Genomic DNA, 19965 nt, shown 5'->3' on the forward strand with positions numbered 1-19965 from the left:
GACAAAAGATACATTAAAGACATTAATATTGATTAAAAAAATATTGTCAAATAATTATTACAGTTTTAAATAATTGTTTATGTATTTTATAATGCTATGCATTTGTGCAAAGGTAAATCTTTTGCATTACTCCTCAGTGTCACATGACTCTTCAGAAATCATTTTAATATGCTGATTTAGTTCCTAGAAAATTCGCATTTATAATATTTTTAATTGTTCTGAAAATAGTTGCTTTTTATATTTTTGTAGAAACCATGATCTTTTTTTTCCAGGAATCTTTTAGAAAGGAATGAACAACATTCAAAAATGTTTTGATAACAAAATATTTTGATAATGATGATGAGTACAAGTTCTTTTTTTTTGTTTGTTTTTTTGGTTTTTTTAAATTCAAAAGGTCTATATGTGAAACGTGAAATCCTAACGTTTAAAATAAATCTGAAAAAAATTGTACAGTCACTAAAATGTGAAAAATTTAAAAAATGTTTAGGTCAGATTTATTTCAAGACACTTTCTCATTTTTGTTTTTGTAGCCTACAGACAGCACTGCCAAGATCAAAAAAAAAATTGGATCAAAAAGTTGACAAAAGGGCTTTTTTAATTCTATCATAAATAATAAAAAAAAAGACAGAACAGAAAAGGAATAGAGCAAGCTGGTGTTAGAGGCTGTTTTGCTTTTGTTAATATAATAAACATAATGAAAGTAAATAAATAGAATACAAAAACATGAGAAAAACTATTTTTTTAAAAAAAAAACAAGCACTTAGCACATGAATAAAGTGCAATTCTATCAAAAAGACAAGTTTTTTATTCTTCTAAATATATAATTATAACAGAGAGTGCACGTTAATTCCACTAGATGGCACTGCAACTTAATAACTGGCCTTTATTTCTCATCTCATTTATGTACTTTTCTAAATACGGTCCACTTACGGTACAATACGGTACAGTTAATACAACGTCCAATATATAGTGTGGATTTATTTATTATTTTCAGTTTTAGCGTTTTTTGCTTCGTTTTTAAGCTCTGTGCATGGTCCCCTCTAGGATATATATACATTATTTCCATCATAACACGCCCTTGCACCCCCCTCTGAACGCGCGTGCACGTGGAGAACGTCTGGAGGCAGCAGCGAGAGGGTGTTTAGAGAAACCACGGGGTTTCCGAGAAAGCGAATCCTGCGGGAAAAGGCAATGACACAGAAACGGGGGGAAAGAGTGACAGTTCAGTTTGTAGGGTTCACACTTGGTTTGACCGCTTGGTGGACAGCCGGGGGAACAGCTGAAATATTAGAGAGAGTAAAAAGACACCACGAGAAACCATGTGACTTAGAAGAAAACGGGGGGACCGAAGATAGCTCTGCAAGCCGGGACAAATATTTAAATGTGCAGGCATAAAGCACTTGTGCTTCCCAATAACAATCTGTCACCGTGAACCATAAACAAGGTTTATGTCATCTTAAATCAAAGAGAAAAAAAAGGGCTGGGGATCTAGCGCTTACTGTTAACTTCCTTTCCCGAGTGAGTTGCAGTTTATGAATGAGAAACTTGCTGCGGCTATAGATTGCATTGTTTCCCTATAACCAAAACTAAAATGCAAATAAACTTACTAGATTCGATCACATAGCTAAAACTACAGATTCAAAAAAAGGCATCTTGTTCAGATCTCCTTCTTCTCAGACTATTGAAAGTTTGTATTGTGTTTTTTATTGTAAATGCTGTCAACAGAGCAATGATCGCAATCTACCCTAGACTCGCAATAGCCTGTATCCGAAGCAATTGTATTGCTTTGACAATGAAGCGACACACACACACACACACACACACACACACACTCCCGACGTTATCATCGCTACTCATTATAAGGTTAACCCTCAGGAAGCAGGTTGGCTCTAGCAGTCAAGCTTAAAGCTGCAATATTTGCAAACTGAAACATCAGGAGAGCAAACGGGGTGAAGATTCTTTTCGACTAGATCACATGACGGTCTCATCATGATGAGTGTATAAAAGAAGATGCGAGGGGCTGGCGTCTCACTCAGCTGACAGATACACTAGAGAAGTAGGGACACGCTTGGGCTGCCTTTAATTGTGGATGATGTCCTTTAGCAAAGAGAGAAAAGGTAAGGCTATCTATAGCATGGCATGCATTGTCACCGAAATGTGAGACACGCTTGGTTTATACGGCAACGTAAACTACGCGGGCTCTGCGTGTAGCGAATTGATTTGAATTTATTGAATCCTTTCACGGAGCCCGTTATAGCAGCTTGCGACTTTTTAGCCAAACGCGTTACCATGGCAACCAGACATAACGGTTTGCTATCGAAAGCCGTTATTGCGACAGCAAAATATCTGGCGCTGTAACTGCATTAAAATATATTTTTTTATTTTATATTTATATTTTATATAATCGGGGTGCGATTTGTGAAAGAAGAAGAAGAAAAAAAAAATCTTAAATTAAAATGAATCCCAGCCTGCATTTCAAAGTCGGGTACCACGATCGAAACAACCTTTCTATTTTGCAAATTGGATCAACGTTGTTATTGTGACGGAAATGTACCGATTAAATCGTTAAGTAACTTAATATTTGTGAGATCTTTTAACAACGCACATGATACATCCGTTTCTTTAGGCAAGTACAAGGGTGTCACGTCTTGTTTTTAACCCCTTAAGACCCTGCGTCCTCATATTAGCACGTTAGAGTTTAGTCAACTTCTATAGACTGAGAACATAGGCTACGTGTCACTGTTTTAAGTCTGGATGTCCTGTAAAGAGCATCCGGGGCTTTTCAGAGACACTAGATAATGTTTTACCAGGACCGTGCCTTCTTTATGGTCTTCAAAAATGTCTGAAAATGATTTTGTGAAAATCGTATGGAAATATGGTAATATTTTGTAATTGTCATTTATATCGGTCTGATTTCTGAAGGTGTGTGTTATAATCAACATCTCAGGAAAATATTATGGGGTGTCATATCAAAATATGACTTTCTGTTACAAAACAGAATGGTGATTTCATACATGTCCTCATATAAGGACAGCGGGACTAAAAGCATGCTTATTATGCATTTTTGTAAAAATAACAAATGAACAGGCAAAGAAATTATATTTCAGTATTCTATGAAATATTATATATTATTATGAAAATCTTGTCAACTGTTACTCCCATTATTACACTTCTTGGTTCATATGGTGCCCTAAAAACACATTAACATAAAAATCTGATTTATTTTATAGATGAGAAAGTTTATATATAGTTTATGTAATGAGAAAAGCCGTTTGTAATTATTTTACACAATTTGCCGAAAGAAAAATGGTATATTGAATAATTGTTGATTGGTAAAAAATCTTAACTTGATGATTTTAAAAATCAATAGTTTTTTTCCTGTGCATGTTCATTCATGTCTTTTCATTTGTTTTAAGAAATTGAGTCCCGATGTCCTCAACCGAGGACATAGCATAACTATCAATTAATTACATTTTTTTTTTTTGCTATAATCCAAACAAGGTACAAACAGGGTCCAAGACGGCAGACAAAGTTTAAATCCAAATACCAGGCAGAAATCAGAAGACAGGAGAATAAAAGAGACACAAGACTAGAGTAACGCAGGCTAGGCTCTGTACTAAACAATAGTCGGTGATGAACAGATGTTGGAACTGCGATCTATGTGTGTCATTGAATGCAGGTGAAAGCAATCTGTGCAAAACATTGTGGGAAAGTCTAGAATGATGTGCAATGGTGTGACAGTCAATATGATGGAAGAGTAACCTCTGGTGACAATTGACTGAAAGTTTGTGGACAGAATTTATGATAATAATAATAATAATAACTGACTGAATCCTAATAATCAATCCCCGCTAAAGCGGTCTGTAGTGGCTGCATTTGCTAAACATTGGAGAAGGAGAAGATAGGAGCTTTAACCTTTGGTGGCATAGCTATGGGTAACTTAGAACAGGAAAGAAAATAAAACCACGTGTGAGAGATTCGATTAAAGAGCAGGGAACTGTAACAAAGTCAGAGATCCATCTGCTAGCTCTTTATTGAGAGTGGTCAAACCCAACAGTAGCGTCAGGGCTGTCAGTGACAAAGGCAAAATCATAAACCGTACCAGGCAGAGGTCGAGACAGTCGATAAGTCCAGGGAAGGGGTTAGTAGGCAGGCAGCAAATAAACAGGGAAGCGGTTGGGATGAATTACCAGCCGGGGCAAGGATAAGACTTCATACTGAGCGGGTGTCAGGCTACAGCTTATATAGCTGGTGTAATGAGAAACCTCTGGGCAGGCAATCAGTCCTAGGTATGAGGCATGATGGGAGATGTAGTTCTGAACCGGAGAGGCTTCCTTTTGTGGCCATCGGAGAGAGCCACAGAGGCATGGTTCATGACAGATACGATGTAAGCGTGATTTACTGGGACACTCTGTCCTCATCAATGTTACTATTAATGATAGCTAAGTATTACATATTTAACGGCGCAATTAAATTATTATACTAATTACTTTCTCTAAAAATGTACTGCACCATTTAGGCTGATTACTTTTATCCTGTATAAACAGGTAAATAGCACAAGGATATAAACTGGACTCTTGTGTCAGAAAGTGATAAGATGTTTTTGCCATTTTTGATATTACTTAAGTCAAAGTCAGCTTTATTGTCTATCCTTCAACATGTAAAGCAAATTGCATACAGAGAATTGATTTGCATGAGCCTCGGAGAATCGTTCCTCTCAGACTCTAGGTGAATACAGATAACATTATCAGTAGTATAAAAGTAGTATAAAAATGACAGATAATTATATTTATATTTATAGACACAGATACAGATAATATATTGATGTGGACGTGGCAGAACCAGTGATTTAAAAAATTGAACTGCAGTAGTAGTCAATTAAATGAACAGTGCAGATATATTAATTGTAGTGCAATTAATCCGAACTACTAAAAAAGCAAACAGAAAAGGCATTGTATGGTGAGGTTGTTTTGTTATTCAGTTATAGTTGGAGTGTAAAGCAAGACTGATCGATCCGCCGGATGCAGGAGTCCACCTGACAAACTCACTTTCTCCTAGTCAGACTGAATGAGCTCTTGACTTCCCTGGCGTATCCATTGCCTGCTTGATTGACTGGATGTCAGTACTAATTTATGCAGTATGTGTGTTTAAATTTGAATACTGCAATTCTGAGTTTTACTATTTGAGCAATAATTCATTTTCATTTCTTGGGGTTGGGTAACTCTTTCTTGTTTTGCAATTTATCTGTGATAGTGACAGTCAAGTATGCAATCTGAGATTTGCTTATTAGAGGATCCGAGTACTTGTTAGAGTGAATTCCTGGTGTTGGTGAATCTTTCCCAGGTTTTGGGTGGAGTGTGTGTGTGTGTGTGTGTGTGTGTGTGTGTGTGTGTGTGTGTGTGTGTGTGTGTGTGTGTGTGTGTGTGTGTGTGAGAAAACGGCTATAGCTAAAGGGTGTGTTGTGGTGTAGGTCGATTGTGCTTTTACACCCCGCTGCCACGCCTTGGTTTCTGTATCCTGATCTTATGATATCCTTCGCCTCAGTTTGACATTGTTTCTTTTTGTGAAGTGTTGAATTGAGATACTTGACTGTGCTTCCTTTTTTTGTTTTGTAACAAATAATTTTTAAATTGTATTAAAACCTATTGATCTTTATCTACGTCTCTTGCCAATTCATTGTGAAACGACCCGTGTTGCCTAAAGACTAAATCTATCTAATAAAGGTCTCTGGGCTAGACTCGGGGTGGCGAGTCATACCTGGTTGCTTATTAATGAAAAATATATTTGATTTAAAATCTGAACATAAAACTGTCGCTCATTTATCATGATCTTAACCAATAGCTAAATGTGACTAAATGAAACACTGGACAAGAAGTGGTGTGGAAAAATGTTGAGCTTTTTCGAGCTTTTTGGTGGTGTGTCTGATTAAAACACTGAACTCACTAGTCATTTTGCCTCTTATTTTACTACAATTTTGTAGTTTGCATGAGTCTTAATTCATTACTTGACTTGAGGTTCACATCAAATTCTCATGGAGCAGATCACATTAACCATGTTGAGAGTTGAAAATTAACATGATGAACAGGATGGTGCACAGGATTAACAGGATGGTCTTATGCCACTACAAATAATAAAAACAAATTAACTCCTACAACAAACCCATCAAACATGAACAAACTCAACACACAAGTAAACGTCTAAACCATTCACAACATGCAAACCACACAACAGAAAACAAACTTAACGCATCCTAAGAAGGGACTCAAAGGACATGCTTGGGTGCCCAATACAAACACCCACACCTCACCCATGGAAAAATTAGAAATTAGAAAGTATCAAACTCTCAACACACACACCTCTAAATATAATGCAGATGAAAAAAGGCATTTAGATTTAAATAAATATGAAAGGGTTTAGGATTTCGTTTTACAGTAACTGACATCCCCATGTGCAAATTGTAGGATATCAATGGCAAGATTTCTTGGGCTCAGATTGTGAAAGAGGAATCATGCAATGGTTTCATGCAATAAAATCCTGATCTCAAACCTAATGAAAAGCTTTTTGGATGTGCTGGAGTTGATTTTATCAGTACAGATCAGATCAGACCAATCATCAGTGCAACCATTGGCAAAAAATGTGAAACAACTGTGAAACAACCCATAACATTGTTGAAACAATTCCAAAATCCAGAAGCTAAAGATATCCCAACAAACAACTGCAGGCAGCACAGCCAAAGGACTTTTACTAAGGTCACTAAGGTCAGGAAAAGCAAAATCCTTATTAATCCCTTGATCCCCTTCCCCCTTTTCTGCTTTCAGAAGACCTTGAAGAAAACAAGAAATCAGAAGAAATCTGTGAAGAAATCGCTGGCATTGAAGGCACAGCTGACGATGAGCCCAAAGACCAATGTCAGAAACAAAAGCGGAAAATAAAACTGCCAAAAAATCTTAAAATGAAAAACATTATGAAACACAAAAAGAATTTCAAATCTGAAGCTGCACATGGACCTAAAACACTGTTAGGTAAAATAACACAAAGTTGCCCATTTTAATGCTTGTAAATTAAACACAGAATATGATTGTGTAATACAGCTATATATATTTTATTTTGGGTCTCGCAATATGAGATATTAGAGGATCCTTGCCAATAAATGTTAAAACTGTCTTCTATACCATACACATGAGAATAAGCAGGAGCTAGGGCTTATCTTTCAGAAGTCAATATAATGTAATTGTCTCCTCATATGATGCAGTGGAGATAGATTTCAGTGGGAACCTTGAGCAGAACCGTTTGGCTGAAGCACATTTATTTAACAAAAAAACGTAAAAAGCAAACAGGTGCATGATTTGTAATAATTAATAACTCTTTCCTTAGCTTCCTAAATCCAGCGTTTGGACCAGGCTGTTTCAGAATCACATCACTCTGCGCTTCTCAAATTATTATCTTTAAATAGTTAGCTATTTCTGTCTGGCAGGTCACAGTGAGGCTATTTCTGCTTGCATCTGGTTGACTGGTCCCTCTTTAATTTGTCCTATTTGGCAGGGAGTAACTATATAAACACGTGGGTGAGGCAGTATGTCGTCACCAGGCACACCCTCTCGTGTTCTGCATCATATGTAGCCGCAATCCAGGTCTGTGGGATAACATTGGCAGGATTGTTTGCTGCGTGCTAGAGCTCATAGTATACTTTTTCTATAGGCTGGCAGGTTTAAATAATTCCCGTGCTGGCATTTGGCTGAGGTTGGCCATTGCAGGTAAGGCATTGCATGGTGAGGTTGTTTCGTTATTCAGTTATAGTTGGAGTGTAAAGCAAGACTGATCGATCCGCCGGATGCAGGAGTCCACCTGACAAACTCACTTTCTCCTAGTCAGACTGAATGAGCTCTTGACTTCCCTGGCGTATCCATTGCCTGCTTGATTGACTGGATGTCAGTACTAATTAATGCAGTATGTGTGTTTAAATTTGAATACTGCAATTCTGAGTTTTACTATTTGAGCAATAATTTCTTGCTGTTTTCATTTCTTGGGGTTGGGTAACTCTTTCTTGTTTTGCAATGTATCTGTGATAGTGACAGTCAAGTATGTAATCTGAGATTTGCTTATTAAAGGATCCGAGTACTTGTTAGAGTGGATTCCTGGTTTTGGTGAATCTTTCCCAGGTTTTGGGTGGAGTGGTTGTGTGTGTGTGTGTGTGTGTGTGAGAAAACGGCTATAGCTAAAGGGTGTGTTGTGGTGTAGGTCGATTGTGCTTTTACACCCCGCTGCCACGCCTTGGTTTCTGTATCCTGATCTTATGATATCCTTCGCCTCAGTTTGACATTGTTTCTTTTTGTGAAGTGTTGAATTGAGATACTTGACTGTGCTTCCTTTTTTTGTTTTGTAACAAATAATTTTTAAATTGTATTAAAACCTATTGATCTTTATCTACGTCTCTTGCCAATTCATTGTGAAACGACCCGTGTTGCCTAAAGACTAAATCTATCTAATAAAGGTCTCTGGGCTAGACTCGGGGTGGCGTAGTCGTGCTACAACTTTAATTCTCCAGTGCTCTGCCACATCTGCGTCATACCTGGTTGCTTATTAATAATGAAAAATATATTTGATTTAAAATCTGAACGTAAAACGGTCGCTCATTTATCATGATCTTAACCAATAGCTAAATGTGACAAAATGAAACACTGGACAAGAAGTGGTGAGTTTTTTTTAAAATACATATAATAAAAACATTTTTTTAAATTGTTAGATGCATGTTTTTGTTTTTTAAAGTAACTACCAAGCAAATAGGCTATGCTGTAATTTTCTCTGATAAATGTAAAGTTATACATTATTCGGGACTGTAATGGTCTACTCTTTTTTTTTTTTTTTTTTTTTGTGTGCACTCACAATATGAACAAAACGTTGCGATATTATAAAACAAAGAAAACATTAACAATGCTGTTTCTGCCTTCTCGTCTTGAACTTCAGGACGGAAACGCAGCAAGAAACACATGAAAATATAGCTACAGAAAAATTGTGGGAATTTTATAAGGATAGTCCCTAAAGCCTCTGGTGCCGGACCTGAGCTGTAATCGTTTTCAGAATGATTTTGTCCAGATGAAGAAAGACAAAAACATTGACGAACCAATCAGAATCCATCTTGCTATCATGCATTTTGAGAAGTGGCAGACACGCTTGAGATTATAATAAACAGACGATATTGTTTGCTGGTGTGGACACAAATAGTTATCGTTATTGGCCTTTAGAATCTAATAGGTAGTTTAAACAGTGGAGGCTGCTTAAACACAAGTATTCTAAACATAACTGTAAGCTGCTGTGTGAACGAAGAATTTCGAGACACACTGTTGATTATAAGATAAATATCCAACGTTCGTTTAAATGATAGAAACTTGGTGGTGTGTCCGATTAAAACACTGAACTCATTAGTCATTTTGCCTCTTATTTTACTACAATTTTGCAGTTCAAACATGAACAAACTCAACACACAAGTAAACGTCTAAACCATTCACAACATGCAAACCACACAACAGAAAACAAACTTAACGCATCCTAAGAAGGGACTCAAAGGACATGCTTGGGTGCCCAATACAAACACCCACACCTCACCCATGGAAAAGAACAAAGGAAGGAAGAGAGGTCTATTTATAGACCTAGCTCAACCTGGGGAATCTGGGTAATGTAGTGCTCCCTATATGGGAAAGGGTATTTCAAAGATGATATTAGAAGAAAAAAGAATTAAGTAAATTAGAAAGTATCAAACTCTCAACACACACACACCTCTAAATATAATGCAGATGAAAAAAGGCAATTAGATTTAAATAAATATGAAAGGGTTTAGGATTTCGTTTTACAGTAACTGACATCCCCATGTGCAAATTATAGGATATCAATGGCAAGATTTCTTGGGCTCAGATTGTGAAAGAGGAATCATGCAATGGTTTCATGCAATAAAATCCTGATCTCAAACCTAATGAAAAGCTTTTTGGATGTGCTGGAGTTGATTTTATCAGTACAGATCAGATCAGACCAATCATCAGTGCAACCATTGGCAAAAAATGTGAAACAACTGTGAAACAACCCATAACATTGTTGAAACAATTCCAAAATCCAGAAGCTAAAGATATCCCAACAAACAACTGCAGGCAGCACAGCCAAAGGACTTTTACTAAGGTCACTAAGGTCAGGAAAAGCAAAATCCTTATTAATCCCTTGATCCCCTTCCCCCTTTTCTGCTTTCAGAAGACCTTGAAGAAAACAAGAAATCAGAAGAAATCTGTGAAGAAATCGCTGGCATTGAAGGCACAGCTGACGATGAGCCCAAAGACCAATGTCAGAAACAAAAGCGGAAAATAAAACTGCCAAAAAATCTTAAAATGAAAAACGGTATGAAACACAAAAAGAATTTCAAATCTGAAGCTGCACATGGACCTAAAACACTGTTAGGTAAAATAACACAAAGTTGCCCATTTTAATGCTCGTAAATTAAACCCATTTCTTATCAAATTTCTGATTTCATTTTTTAGAAGTGGACCTTGACAACACTGAAGCAATAGCAGATTCTGCTGGTGATCATCATGTTGAATGTTCGAAACAAAATATTAAAATCAAAATATTAGAAAAACTTAAAATTCTTGACTTGAAAAAATGGCAGAAGAATTCAAAATCTCCTGAAACTCTAACAGGTATAGTATAGTTATTGTTAGAAAAAAATATATTCATATATATTCATTTGTTAGAACAATGAAATTCATATATTTGGTCTTTATTTCAGGCTTTATATTAAATGTTTACATGAAAATGTACACAGAATACGATTGTGTAATACAGCTATATATATTTTATTTTGGGTCTCGCAATATGATCACAATATTAGAGGATCCTTGCCAATAAATGTTAAAACTGTCTTCTATACCATACACATGAGAATAAGCAGGAGCTAGGGCTTATCTTTCAGAAGTTAATGTAATTGTCTCCTCATATGATGCAGTGGAGCTAGATTTCAGTGGGAACCTTGAGCAGAACCGTTTGGCTGAAGCACAGCAGCAGCTGTTGGAAGCCGAGGAACGTCTCTTCGGTTCAGAAGTGACCAGGACAGAAGACGAGGAAGACAAGCTGACTATAAAATATGAGATCTTTATTTTGCGACTGAGATTGGTCATCCATGATTCTTTCAGTGAGGACAACCAGAAGACACTCGAGAGTGCTGTGACTTCAATAGTTCAAGAGGAGGCACAGGACAGACGGTGGGCAAAAGAGGAAAAGCATCAACAACCAGTATGGAGACCCACAAACTGCAGACAGATCCATGACACATTACTCGAGACTATAGTGGAGCATCGAATGAAGAATGCAGATGAACAGGAGAATAAAGCAGACAACCTGTCTACCTCCTTGAAGAGAGAGGTGTGTCGAATGGGCAAACAAGTGCAAAAAGATCTGCTCAGAGTGGTCCAAAATCTGAGAGAGTGTTACCCACCAGATTTTGACATCTGCAGAACATATGCTCAGCTCTATCATCAAGCTTTTTCCACCAGACTCCAAGAGCTTGCCAGATCTGATATCAGTTTAGAGGAATGCCACTATATATTGAGTTGGATTGTGGATTACTACCCAAAGTAAGGGCTAGTAAACAACCGTCTTCTTTCAAAAGCATGCTGTTTTACATACATTTTCAGTTTCTGAAATGTTAATATTATTTAATGATTTTTCTCAGAGATGTGCTGAAGCATAAAGAACTAGAGGAGCACATCAGCAGTTCATCACTTGGACCTCTGTTACCTGAAAAAGATTTTAAGAGATTAGAGGATCAGTACTTCTCTTTCAAAGAGGTGATTCAGAACATGACACAAAGTTATTGCAGAAAACAAGGCTACCATTTGCAGAATGTTCCTCTCTCTCTCATATCAGTTGTGCTGCAAGTTTACGTTTCTTATTTTCTTTCATCAGAATGAGATCAGAAAATGGTTATCTAATGCTTTTGAGAAAGAAGTGAAAAAATGGAGTGATGACATTGAACCAGAGCTGATGGATGGATACTACTTCAGTAACTTTGCTTTAGATGTTTTACCAGTAGGTTATGAGCTCTACTTTGTAACCTCATCTTACATTAAACATGTTAAGATCCTTAAACTCAAAGTCAAAAATGTTTTATAGCTTGTTGATGGGGCTGTAAAAGATGTCAACACACTTTTGAGCTGTGAACATAAAGCCTGGAGTCTTCTAAACCAGCTGGATGGTTTTCTTCTGAGGTAGCTAACTAGTCACTTACTGTCACATTCTCACATTTGTAAAATTGTAAGATTGACATGCTTTCTTCTTCTTTTCAACCCCAGCTATAAGATACGTCTGGAGGAATTTATCCAAAAAAAACAAGCAAACATTTCTAAAACTCTCAGTGCTAATCTTGTCAATGTTGACCAGTTTAGGTGAGTTTGAATGATTTACTGAGAAATTTGTTTTCTAAGAAGGGCACATTTTTTAATTGTTTAAATATGCTGTTACAATATAGTGTAATTATTTAAATTATACATTATACGATATAATGTTGTGTTATGTTGCTCATGTTTGAATTAAAATCATTCATTTTAGATTATAAAAACTATAGCTCTCTCTTAACTGATAAAATGGTAACAAGTCTACTGAAATTAATACAATGAAATCCTTTTTTATATCTTCAGGGATTATGTACAAAAACCAGAACATTCTTTCTCAGAGTATACCAGAACAGCTTGCCTCTCCACATTAGCAGATCTCAAGAGCATGTGTCACAAATACTTCCTCAGAGAAATTCACAAAGAACTAAAGGTAAAGAACAAAAAACTCACGTGCCGTTACTGTACTTTTTAGGAGACACCGCCGCAATCAGCTTTTTATTATCTCATTTTCTATGTTAGATGAGCAATAAGGAAGTGTTTACAGTAGTTTAGCCAGGTCTCAGAATGTAGAAATTAAGAGTTTTGGAGAGAGTTAAGGAATGGCTTGGCTTTCGATTTTATTTTAGGAAAGTTGTTCCAGGGCCAACACAGAAGTCCTCACTATAGAGAAATCACATAATGCACTTTACTTCCATGTTTGCAATGTGTTTTTTTTATTTGAAGTTCTTAAATTAAACCTTACCTTTTGGAAATAACCATAATGTTTATTTGCACAGCCGCTGTACCACAAACTTTGGACTCAGGTTTGGTTTGCAGGACACTGCGAGGTTGTGGAGGAGCTGGTGAAGGAACTTGAGAAGAACATAGACAAGATCAAAGAGCTAAGGCCTGTCTGCAGAGAGGTCAGAACCAACAAGCAAATATTTTCTGACAGAACTCTAACATACTGTAAATCTCTAGTTTTCAACCAAGGGGGCAAGGGTTCAATGGAGGACCAACTTCCAAACATGACAATTGATTGAATGTATAAATAAAAGAAAGAAAGTAAAAAAGAAACATTAAAACAAGCTGGGAAATGTATCTCAGCAGTAAAAAAAAACATTTGCCAGCCCTTAAAATATTGTTGTAGGCAATGAGTGCCCTTGGAAAAGGTTGAGAACTACTGTTGTAAACAGACGTATGATCATTGGTTATACATTGGTTACTACTGTGGCTTTTTTATACAATTATAGGTATATGAAGTGTGTCTGTGTATTTATAGGAACTACTGGCTGAGCTGCACGTAGAAGTAATGGTTGAGTATGTGAGGAGAATAATGAAGAGAAAACTGAAACTCAGAGACAAAGAGCAGCAAGACGCAGCTGCTGAATTCATTTGCCAAGACAACAATAAAATCTGCTCTGCGTTTGCCGAAATGGTGAGCAAATTTAAAACAACTTAAAACAACAATTAATTAAAGCCCCAGAGTGTTGTAGGTTCAATTAAGAGTTCAAATAGTTTGGAAAAAGTTTGCTATGCTGACAATAACTTAGTAAGTAGTAACTAAGTAGTGTGGTACTATTATTTTAGACAATATGTCACAAAAATATGGCTCTATTAAGTCTCATATTTACATTATTCTCTTTGCTTGAACTGTGGAAAAGCAGAGGCAAATGATTTTGTAACATTAAAACTGAATTCCATTTGCTTCCCTAGGGATCCAGAGAGGAATGGCTCTGTCAAATACTGCCAAAGTTATCAGAGATTCTGAGACTTCAGGATCCTGGGAGTTTGCAGCTTGAGATAGTAACTCTGGCAAGAGACTATCCTGACATTACGTGAGTCTTGTAGATAGTAGCTGGCAACTATATTAAGATATCTTATTTAATTAATAGTCTAATTCTTCATACAAATATCTACAGTTTTGGCATTAGCCAAATGAAAGATCTTGCAATCTTGCAGTGTGTGTGCCTTGTTTCAGTAATGTTCTTTGTCGTCATTCTGCACTAGTGAACAACATGTTCTTGCTCTCCTAAACCTGAAGACCAACCTTTCAAGCTCAGATCTGCGCAGAATTAAGGAAAGTCTGACTGAAAACAGAAGCACACTGGACACAGACACAGACGCAACCTCCTTCTTTTCTAAAGTAGTCGTCAAACGGAAAATCCCCTGGATGCCCTGATACACCAACAGATATTGGGAAACAGCTGTAATAGTTAATCAGTATTGTTATGTCATATGATGTTTATTATTAAGGAAACTCATGATATTATTCTGTATAGTTCTCTAAGTGTCTACTGGACACTTATGACTCATTCTCACTGAGAGGTACTAGGTCAGTACACAGCACGGTACGATTTGGTACGGTACATGAACATAACTTTGTGCTTAGCCAAAACTATATGACCAGGAAGAACTAAAAGATGCACAAGACCACGAATGCCTGTTATATATAACGTTGACCGAAACAAATAATATCTCATGTTTAATCACTACTTGTCAGAGGGACCAATTAGCTTGAGGCTGCTCTGAGCTCTAAGGCCGGATACATGAGCAGTGATCTACAATGCTACAAAATCAGCATATAAAATAGGTGTAAATAAAGCGTAAATTTGCGTTTTAAACAAGAGAGAATATAGGGCACTATGTGTCACGAAATGTGTCAGATTTATGACCTGTCACAAAAATAACAGCCCACCCTCCCTCCCTCCCTAGCCTGGTCTGAACACCTGTTTGCGCATCTGGTCTGGACACCTGTTTGCGCATCTGGTCTGGACACCTGTTTGCGCATCTGGTCTGAACACCTGTTTGCGCATCTGGTCTGGACACCTGTTTGCGCATCTGGTCTGAACACCTGTTTGCGCATCTGGTCTGGACACCAGTTTCATGATCTGGTCTGAACACCAGGTGGTCTGAACACCTGTTTGCACATCTGGTCTGAACACCTGTTTGCACATCTGGTCCGAACACCTGTTTGCACATCTGGTCCGAACACCTGTTTGCACATCTGGTCCGAACACCTGTTTGCACATCTGGTCTGGACACCTGTTTGCGCATCTGGTCTGGACACCTGTTTGCGCATCTGGTCTGAACAACTGTTTGCGCATCTGGTCTGAACACCTGTTTGCGCATCTGGTCTGAACAACTGTTTGCGCATCTGGTCTGAACACCTGTTTGCGCATCTGGTCTGGACACCTGTTTGCGCATCTGGTCTGAACACCTGTTTGCACATCTGGTCTGAACACCTGTTTGCACATCTGGTCTGAACACCTGTTTGCACATCTGGTCTGAACACCTGTTTGCACATCTGGTCTGAACACCTGTTTGCACATCTGGTCTGAACACCTGTTTGCACATCTGGTCTGAACACCTGTTTGCACATCTGGTCTGAACACCTGTTTGCACATCTGGTCTGAACACCTGTTTGCACATCTGGTCTGGACACCTGTTCGCACATCTGGTTCGCACATTTATGACTGTTTGGGAATTGGGGGTTTTGTGTGTGTGTATGCTTTTAACTTTAAAATGTGAAACAATGTATTAATTGTTAAACAGGGAATGAAGAGAAGTTTTTATTGAAGTTTTTGACATGCATGTTAACTAATTTTATGAAAAAAGACTGAAACATCTAAACCAAAAGTATAATCTACGTTTGTTAAAGCAACAATATACATGACCGAATCTATGTTAGCATGTTTTAAAAGAGGTATGTTAAAGTTTGTTTTAAAACAACATCGGCATAAGATAGTTGTAGTCTAACACACCAAATTTAAAAGGTAGAGTCTGTTGCAGATACAAAGTTAAATAAAAATAGAAAATAGAACTGACCAGCTAACCGCAATCTGAAAACAACAAGAAAAAGCATCAGAGACGTTTGTTAAAACAAAAAGATAGACGTCAAAATCTATGTTGCACTTTTCAAATAAAGTACTTTGCCACAAATTAGAAAATAAAAGAAAAAAAAAATCTCACTGTGATCTAAAAAATATAGTTGGTTATTGTTAAAACATCAGCTAAACCTCACTGATCAAAATATGTACATTATAGCCTATTTATGGCATGCACCTGCGAGTGCTGCAGATGTTCTGGTCTTGATGACCTTTTGTAGCTTTAGGTTAAGGGGTCATTGTCCGGTCAAAATGGCGTGTACTTATTGGCATGCTTATTTTACAACACCTGCTGAAGTTAAAGTTAAAAAGTTAAAAGTTAGGTAAAGTTGAGAATGAGATATTTATAATAGGGGCATTTGGTGAATGTTGTTTCAAACAGAAGTCTATAACAACAAACTTAAATAGGGAGCGGTCAAGGAGTTTGTATTTAATAAGACGGTCTATCCTGTAGGAAAACGTCATTTCATCTTACTTAATTTTGTCATTTCTTTATTTACACATAGGTTTTCAAGCATTAATACATGCACGCACATGACATCACAAACAAACGTCAACAGAAACATTCAAACATACAAACACAAAGACAAACAAAAACACACGACACAAACATGCACACATAAACGTATCTCTACAAGATGATGTTTTAATCTCTTTCAAACCAACAGAGATCTTTCTTAGTTTTTGTTTTATTTCAACAATATATAGTTGAGTATACGTTCATTCAAGTAGTGAATAAAATGATTGTTACCAACAAAGACTAGTAATGACATTACAGTTTTTACCAAAAAAATCTCTGCAGACAAGAATATTTTGCTCAAAGATAAAATCAATGATGAAACTATTTCACATGTCATAAAATCACAATTCTTTGCAGACAACAGTACACATTGATCTGTTACAGACCTAAACAGTAAATAGAGAACATCGTTGATGTCCATCTCATCTTCACCTTCAGAACTTTTCTGGCAGTTACACAAATTGGGTCTCTTCTAGTAATAAACATGCTCGTCAAAACAGGCCATCGATATCTCACGCTTCTTACTATTTTCATTTCATTCTAGAGATTTCTTTCACATTTGGTATCTCCCGAACAGTCTTGATCAGGATCGCACGCCGCCGAGGTGATCTCTGTAATGGAGTTTAGACATCGAGTCTGTGACATCTTTTACAAAACACGTTTTTCCTGCGGCTTAGTAGCACTTCTGTTGTTCATCTGCACCTCCGCGAGAAAATGTGCTAATCACGCTCCACTATTTGTGCAGACTGACTCTGTTCAGAATTCTTTCCAATAGATGAACTTCGTCCCCTCGTTGATACAGAGCTTTGCCACCATTTCCTATAATATACGGATTGTCTGTTTTATTCAGTGATGGTCCCGTGGAATTTTTGCTTCAGTTTCAATATCTGGTTAATGGTTCACATACGCCTTGTCAAGCTCAGACAAATTGGATTCTGGAAGTTGATGCTGTTGATTCATGTAGATAACCAGATAAGAAAATCTTGCAGTAACTCACCTGTTCGCATCGTCAAAGCTGGTATTGCAATGCTGCAACTCTGTCCAGTAGTAGTGGTTGGTTTTAATGATAGGGTTCAACCTTCGGAATGAATGAAGTGATGATTATGAAATGTGTTTAGCGCCACCCTTTGCTTTATTTTCCCTTTGCTCTGCCAAAAAGTGGTACTGTACGGTACCCATTCACAATGGAAACAGACACAATTGTGTACCGTACTGTACTGTAGCACACTGCTCAGTGGAAACAGGCCATACTTTCCTCTTCTCTAAAGTACTAGTCACATGGAAACTCATCTGAATTCCCTTTTATATCATGTGCATGTTAAACAACTAAGCATACTGTGAAATTATCCTCTGCACAGTTGGGGTTGGAGTCTATCCCAGCAGGGGACCAGTATATTTATTAAAAAATGATATTATTGTTACACGTTATGTTATTGTAACACTTGTTCTACGATATTAAGGTTGAAAACATTGCATTTTGAAAGTTGTGTTTAATCAGTTAATGTTTTGAATGTGACTGAACATTACAAGGCTTTTTAGATCACTGAATTAAAATCTGTTGAGAAAACCTATGAAAGGCAAAATGTAAAAAGGTACATATTTATTGTATTGTATTGTAGTGTGTTTTGTAGTGTGTTTTGGCTTTATTTGAATACAGGAGCTGAAAATAAATACCTTTCATTCTGATGCAGCGCACTTAATGTTTCAGTCAATTATGTATTTTAAACTAAAGAGAATGTAAAAAGTTCAGAAAATAGCTTTTTTTACCTTTTCTGTCAAGGTGTTTTTATATCTGAAAAAAAAAGATGAATTGCGTCACTTAAATCAAAACTATAAAACTAGTTCATTTATGTGCAGTTAAGTCTGCATTTTCACATGAGAAAGGCCACACATTTGGATCTCATTCAGTTATATTAATAAATTACGCTCATCCTGACATTTTGGCTAATGAAAGTTTGCTGTTGTGTTATTCGGAGTTAATGGTGTAAGAATTACAGAAGACGCTTATCTTTCGTCCCAAAAGGTGTTAATTCAACTTGATCAAATTTGAACAAATTTAAATTCTTTGTTCCTGCCTGCATTTTGGGGGATGACTGGTTTGGCCTGAAGTAGCTACTTAAGGAAATGTTGCAGAAGGATCAGGATGATTCAGCAGCCAAAATTAGTGCATAGAAAAAAGTGTGTCCTCACATTCTATATTACGATTTTTTCCAAAAATCAGGTATGCATCTTATTCTGAGATTCATCCTTGAGAATTTGATGTTTTGTGTTGATTTGATATTTGATAGATTCAATTGGCTATTTAATTGGCATAATACATTTTAGCCTACCTGATCAATAATAAAATTGTTACATTTGACGTATTCTGATTTACTCAAGTAGATTAAGTGAAGGTGTATGTTTCTGCTAATCTGCATCCAGGGTTAAGTACAAACTAGAGTTGATAGGGACATTGTACATTAATAAACATTCCTGTAAATGTACAAGAATTAGCCAAAGACTATTTTTATCCGTTGTCCCTGGTCAGGTTAGATGGAGCATGGGGCACATCAGGTGACATTATAGCTTTTTCTGATTAACTTGCCTTTAGTTAAGTTGTACTATATTATATATCTATGAGGGGGCTAGACATAGTACTGGTCATGATCGCTGGTTCTCGTCTCAGCTTTAAGTTGTACTTAGTTCTATTAACTATCAGGGGCTAGATATTGTCAAGGTGTGGTGCAGGGAGTATAAAGATAAAAAAAAACAAAAAAACATAATATGCAGTCTTTTAATAATCCACAGAAAGTTAATCCAACAAAGAGGGTAGCACACACACACATAGACAAAACCAGACAAAGAAACACTGAACAGCATGAAGCTTATAAAACTTATATTAATTATAAGTGGCACACATCTGAACATAATGTCACTATCAGGCAATGACAGAAAACTAGGTCACAGAAAACACAAACACAAAATGTGCATGGGTGTGTCGATACGATACTAGCACAACCTCTGATTATTGTTTGAGCCTAATTCAGCTTGTAACGTAGAACCATAGAGGACAGTCCTCCAGGCAGAGTCCAGGAAAAGGATGAAGAACCAAAAGCTAAGGGGATCGCTAACTTCGGGAATAGGAAACAAACACCAAAGATCTGACAACACAGGACAAAACAAGCAGGCCTTAAGTAGCAGCGCAAACAAGCTACAGCTGGAGCTGATT

General features: G+C 36.9%; 1 protein-coding gene across 6 annotated transcripts; it reads left to right on the plus strand.

Annotated features, from left to right (window-relative positions):
• Positions 1 to 1879: 1879 nt before the first annotated feature.
• Positions 1880 to 18452, plus strand: tnfaip2a (tumor necrosis factor, alpha-induced protein 2a). Of its 6 annotated transcripts, none has more exons than XM_043219921.1 (14): positions 1880 to 2117; positions 6819 to 7022; positions 10237 to 10440; positions 10521 to 10679; positions 10985 to 11612; positions 11711 to 11825; positions 11944 to 12066; positions 12151 to 12245; positions 12330 to 12422; positions 12675 to 12801; positions 13148 to 13273; positions 13633 to 13788; positions 14067 to 14188; positions 14361 to 18452. In XM_043219921.1, exons 1-14 carry the CDS (start codon positions 2090 to 2092, stop codon positions 14530 to 14532), a joined length of 2352 nt encoding a protein of 783 aa, XP_043075856.1. In that variant the 5' UTR covers positions 1880 to 2089; the 3' UTR covers positions 14533 to 18452. The 6 variants fall into 6 exon arrangements, with proteins under 6 accessions (XP_043075856.1, XP_043075860.1, XP_043075857.1 ...); XM_043219925.1 differs by having other exon boundaries at positions 10237 to 10380; XM_043219922.1 differs by having other exon boundaries at positions 10240 to 10440.
• Positions 18453 to 19965: the final 1513 nt, after the last annotated feature.

The sequence above is a fragment of the Puntigrus tetrazona genome, chromosome 20 (assembly GCF_018831695.1).
Source record: "Puntigrus tetrazona isolate hp1 chromosome 20, ASM1883169v1, whole genome shotgun sequence".
NCBI classification, from domain to species: Eukaryota; Metazoa; Chordata; class Actinopteri; order Cypriniformes; family Cyprinidae; genus Puntigrus; species Puntigrus tetrazona.